The sequence below is a fragment of the Gymnodraco acuticeps genome, unplaced genomic scaffold, assembly GCF_902827175.1.
Source record: "Gymnodraco acuticeps unplaced genomic scaffold, fGymAcu1.1, whole genome shotgun sequence".
NCBI classification, from domain to species: domain Eukaryota; kingdom Metazoa; phylum Chordata; class Actinopteri; order Perciformes; family Bathydraconidae; genus Gymnodraco; species Gymnodraco acuticeps.
In genome coordinates this window covers 1,080,288-1,085,532 of record NW_022989982.1, presented here as the reverse complement: position 1 = coordinate 1,085,532, position 5,245 = coordinate 1,080,288, and the positions used below count along the sequence as shown (strand labels likewise).

At 37.7% G+C, this 5,245-nt stretch overlaps 1 protein-coding gene across 2 annotated transcripts; it reads right to left on the bottom strand.

Moving 5' to 3' along the window:
* Window positions 1–2,095: 2,095 nt before the first annotated feature.
* bloc1s5 (biogenesis of lysosomal organelles complex-1, subunit 5, muted) lies at window positions 2,096–4,998 on the bottom strand. 2 transcript variants are annotated; one of them, XM_034212037.1, is made up of 5 exons: window positions 4,696–4,998; window positions 4,148–4,239; window positions 3,653–3,773; window positions 3,121–3,179; window positions 2,096–2,901 (listed from the first exon to the last, which is right to left on the bottom strand). In XM_034212037.1, exons 1-5 carry the CDS (start codon window positions 4,712–4,714, stop codon window positions 2,728–2,730), a joined length of 465 nt encoding a protein of 154 aa, XP_034067928.1. In that variant the 5' UTR covers window positions 4,715–4,998; the 3' UTR covers window positions 2,096–2,727. The 2 variants fall into 2 exon arrangements, with proteins under 2 accessions (XP_034067928.1, XP_034067929.1); XM_034212038.1 differs by having other exon boundaries at window positions 4,148–4,230.
* Window positions 4,999–5,245: the final 247 nt, after the last annotated feature.

Here is a 5,245-nt window from a genome sequence, read left to right as displayed (position 1 = left end):
TCTGATGCTCACTGGAGACAAAAAACAAACCAACGAGGGTCCAGAGGCTTGAGGCACAAAGCTGAGGAAGATGATAACAGGAGATTTTAGCCGGTGTACAAACCCTTCTCTGCACATGGCGTAGTTGAGATAGTTCCTAATGTTACAGTTTTTCTTTACCACTAAATACAGCATTGATAAGTTATTAATTAACAACCTTATAAATCAACAATAACTTGTGTGGATATTCCTGGATTTTAACTTAGAACCACAGTTCCTATAAATGTAGAAATCTGTTGTTGTTGCAATCCCTTGATAACAACAAACGTTGATCTGGATACCAGATTTTTCGGTCAATTTAAATTGTCAAAGCACATGTTTCTATTTTCAGCAGTGGTTCTGTTTTGCCATTTGAAATAGCAAAAGGTTACTCTGACCTGGAAGCTTTAGGCAGGTCATTTCAGATTTTATGGATTTCAACCGAGCAAGAAACATTCCTGGTATCTACCAGAGAAATGAGCTCCTATTGTAGGAGAAAATCCTGGAAGAAAACAGTTTCATGTGCGCCGTTATTTACAAATCACTTTACAAAAGTATAAACCATGTATTTATCAGGCCCAACAAGTACTTTAAGCGTATGACTCTGCTCATGAATAGATAACACTCATATGACTTTAACTGTGACCTTTCGTGTACTCCGACTGTTTGTCTTTCTTTCCAATGAAACCCAAAAAATAAACAAGGGCAGATGAAAAGGTGCCCTGCTGGCAGAGGTGGGCCATGTTTCCGTATTGTCACTCCTCGTTAGCTGATGATGGGCTGTCTCCAAGTTGGACAGCTGCAGTCACCGAGGCGGAGGAAAGGCATGCACAAACACACACACGCACGCAGACCTCTCTCTCTCTCTCTCTCTCTCTCTCTCTCTCTCTCTCTCTCTCTCTCTCTCTCTCTCTATTGCTTGCAAAATGGAAAAAAGCTGCAGCTTCTGTGAAAGGGGATACAGAACTGAGTTGACTTCATCTCTGTGACACACGATGGAGGGACTCCACAGCCGGCTTGTTTTGTTTTATTCTTGTTTTGTTAAAGAAACTCTGTTTAACTTAATCTGATGGATGAGGTGGAGTCCAAGCCCACTTCTCCAGATGAGACTTTGGACAGCTGAGGCTAAACAATTGTGCGGTAGAGATGTGGAGGAGGAGGGGGGGATCTAAAAATATTTGTTCTATTACATTTCCTGAGATGAACTCTGCTCTCAGCCATGCCAGGAATGTGCCCAGTGTGCCCACCCATCCATTAACCTGTCCAACAACCCTCCATTGTCTGGAGGAAACAAAACACTTCATTAAAAGTGCTGTGAAGACCCTCAGAGGCTCTGAGCGTCAGAGTCAAGAATTTCATATTACAACTTTAATACATTATTGTGTTTGCTGCATAACCGTGACAACTAGTTGGCAGTGAGTCGTTTAATACAGTTATATTTATTCATGTTGTGTATGAGAATTTGTAAATGGAGAGTTTGCTTTAAGTTTACTGTCCATTTTATTTGCCATTCTTGTCTTTTTACTTATTTGTTAAATGTCAACCGTGACCGTTATTTTCTTAAATATATTTACTGTTGTGTCTTGTTTTTATTATTACCTCTAAATGTGTGTATATATATATATATATATATATATATTTATTTGTGTCTATGTATGTATATATAAATATATATATTAATGTGGGTGTAACGGCTTGTATGTATGTATAATATACACATGTATATATTTATTTTTAAATATTCGTATTCTCTGGGATGGTGAGAAACAGAATTTTGATCCCCTTGTCTCTGTTACAAAAATAGAGGAATTGAGAATGATGTTGACTTATGTGTATTTCCGCTGTGAAACATGCCTGTGTGCAATTCATCCGATAAACAAAACGTTTATATTTGTTTTTTTACTAATTATTTTGTGTATTTTAAGCACTCTTTGTATTGTTGACATGAACAGCAAGAAATTACAACCAGAAGAAAATAAAAAATGGTTTATTATCTTTTAGTTGCAACAGCCATACGAACATGTGTTATGTGATTAATTCAAATCGGATTTGAGCCAGCTAAACAAACAACAGCTGCTTCTGATCATCAAAATAGCTTTATTATAAAAGTTACTTCATAGACGGTTGGTTTACATGAAGCTCATGTCAGAGGTGAAGTGTTTGAAACATGGGAGAGCATGTGAGGGATGATTTGTTCTGGAAACAGTTTTGTTTGAGAACGTTTCTACAACACTTTAAACACACCTGCTCAGAAAGACTGTTCTAACATTTAATTATCTGGCTTTCAGTACAATATCTCACCTTGGTGCCAAACTCCAGGTTCCTTTTAACTTGAGGCCTACGCAAATGTATCATCAGCACCCTTCAGACGGGCATCCATTAAAAATCTTGAAATGTTGAAAACTTCACGGCCAAGGAACAATCAAATGATTGCTTGTTTAAAAATGACATATTCCAGACCTTTTAGGTGCCGTGAAAATTCCATGTGCTCCAGACAGAAATGTGCAAGTCTGATGGCCTGTGAAATGCTACATTGTTAATCCCACTTTCATATTTACGATTTGGAAAATGTTGAGTCTTGTGCAGGAGCAAAACCTCCAAATGTTATGCCAACCAACAGGTTCATCAATCAAAGCCGATAGCTTAGTTCTGCACGTGCAGAACAGACGTCCATAACAAACACCAGCATGGAATAAAAGAGTGAACTGATTAGAGAGGTGAGAACTTGGTCAAGTCCTTCTTCTTTTCGTTGTACGTGGTGCTCAGTTGTCCGACTGCCTTGGCGTGCTCCTCGTCCACCTCCTCCTTTAATCTCTGCTGCTCCTTCAGAAACTCTGCCCACTCCTCCTTCAGACGCTCCATGCTCCCCTGCAGCTGGGTGCTCTGGAAGGGAAAAAGAAGAGGAGAGTTACTGCCCTTCTTTTATATCTCTGTATATGCTGAATAACGCCGGGCAGTGTATGGGGCTCTGTGTCGCCTACAGGTGCAATCACAGAGAACACAATATCATAAATGCGGTGGGAATCTTCAATCCAATCTATTTTTCATGGCTATGTAAATGTGAACACCTGCTATCATTCTTTTGCCTCGAGTTGTTTTTACCTGCTGGGCCTCTAGCTCCCTCTGCTGGACTCTCTCCGCCATGTGATTTGCAGCATCCACTGTGGAATAAAGGCATTTTAATATTTATATTCCACATTGTCATTTACTATAACACTAAACAACATGTATATATTTAAATGTGTTTATTGTGATTGTCTAAGAAGGTTTCTTGTGTCATAGGGATTCAAAACAATTCATTACCATTACATGCAACTATTCATTTGCAAGTTAATATAATTTTAACTGAGTATGTCTCTGCCCTGTGGCTTAAACTAACAAATATTTTCATTATAGTCTTCATATTTATCTACATTAATCGTTGACTGTTTTTTCTAGAATTGTATCCATCCAAGTTTCTCAAAGTCCAAGGAGATGTGTTTAATGTCTTGTGATGTCAGTCCAAAACCCAAATATATGAAGTTAAATATGATATAGAACAGATTGGATGATTAGAAGTCATCTGAGGCATTCAATTGACACAATGTTAGCACAATTTACAAGATGAAGTGTGAATCTGAGAGATGAGACTCACACCGCGTAAACACATTGGACAGCATGCCCTCCAGATCTGTAGGCAGCATCTGCTCATTTGTTTCCGTAACTATTTTATTGAGGTTCTCCAGCAGTCTGCTCTCCCTGTGTCCACGTTTCTCCTAAGAAACAACAGAGGAAAGTGTTAGCCATACATAATAACATTAACATTTTGCATTACATGTGTAAGAAATGTGCATCCATTTATTGTCTATTCACCAGGTAATCCTCTTAATTGGAAAATAAAATGCAGTTCTTGATTAAATTGCTCATATTTAAGGTAAATACAGATGTACTGTATACTTACTGTGATTCATGTTTAAACATAATGACAAAATGTGTCTTATTAGTGCCAGTATATTGTGTCCCCTGCCCACCGACAATTTATTTTTCTGTAAGGCCATACTCATATTTGACGTTCTGATGTGGTGGGTCTAATGATATTTTTTTGTCTGCAGCTTTATGAATAACACATATTTTGTGACATAACCAGTACCTCAAACTCTCTCACAAAGTAGCGGATCTCTGCATTGATGACCGGGCGGTGGTCCAACAGCCGGGACTGGATGTCCCCTACATCTGCAGCACCAAAACAGCTCGGATTAATTTAATTTAAGCATATAGGACACACAGGATTAAAAAAAACACTATACATTAGTGTCATCATTTTTAACATGTAGACATTCTGCACACAGTTTGTGCAATGAAACTGTGAATGGCTCATTTAAAAACATTTGTCTCTAAAATTAACAATTTCAATGATGAAGACAGTTGCAAATGATAAGGTCTAAACTTGTTTATAAGTTGTTTTGTTTTTTTATCAATTATGATTAAACACATTATACCAGTAATTGAAGGGTATATTCCTATCATTATATTCTAATTCAAATAAAGTTTTGTATATTCATTATTCAACATGTTTGTACACCATAAAAGGAAACCATTCCTGATCACCAATTCACCAACGTTCATGGCAGTAAGCTGAAGAAACCACGCTGACATGCAGACTATGATAAGTATTTTTCTGCTGTGAAATTCACTCACCTTTAGCAATCTTGTCCATTTTTGAGACACGTTAATGTAAGGTGTCAAATCAAAGCTGTGTCTCTTGTTTAGCAGCTAGCTCCAACAGCTAAATGCTAACCACTTTGTTCCAAATGATAAGCTAACTAGCTGCTAAGAGTGAAAACGAAAGAGTTACTCAGCAGATCAGTCATTAACATAGCCTATATGTTAATTAAATGGTGATACATAAAAGCTACAATATAAAAAAAGTTTGTATAGTTTTTGTAAATTGCAGTCAGGTGAAAAAAAGTCAGCTGACAGCAATGTAAATATTTACTACTGCTTCCGGGTTCGAAGCCACTGGACTGAACCAATGGGCCGAGAGAGGGGTGTCACATTCAGCTCTGGTAAGAGTTCCTCACACGTAATGAGTTTTTGTTTTTTAAAACAACTTGAACAACTTTCTTCTGCAGTCTTGATTTGAGTTAAGCTACAATGACGTGCTTTTTACTCTGTAAGTCTCAAATGTCAGCAAGCATGTGTGTGTTTGCTGTATGAGACACAGTAGTGTATACCTATGTTTTGGACA

Excerpts from the sequence above, each read along its gene's own strand:
- bloc1s5 (XM_034212037.1), bottom strand. Across the intron at positions 3,774-4,147 it reads ACTTTGTGAGAGAGTTTGAG|GAGAAACGTGGACACAGGGA; the intron begins GTACTGGTTATG and ends GTTGTTTCTTAG. Across the intron at positions 2,902-3,120 it reads GGGAGCTAGAGGCCCAGCAG|AGCACCCAGCTGCAGGGGAG; the intron begins GTAAAAACAACT and ends TTTCCCTTCCAG.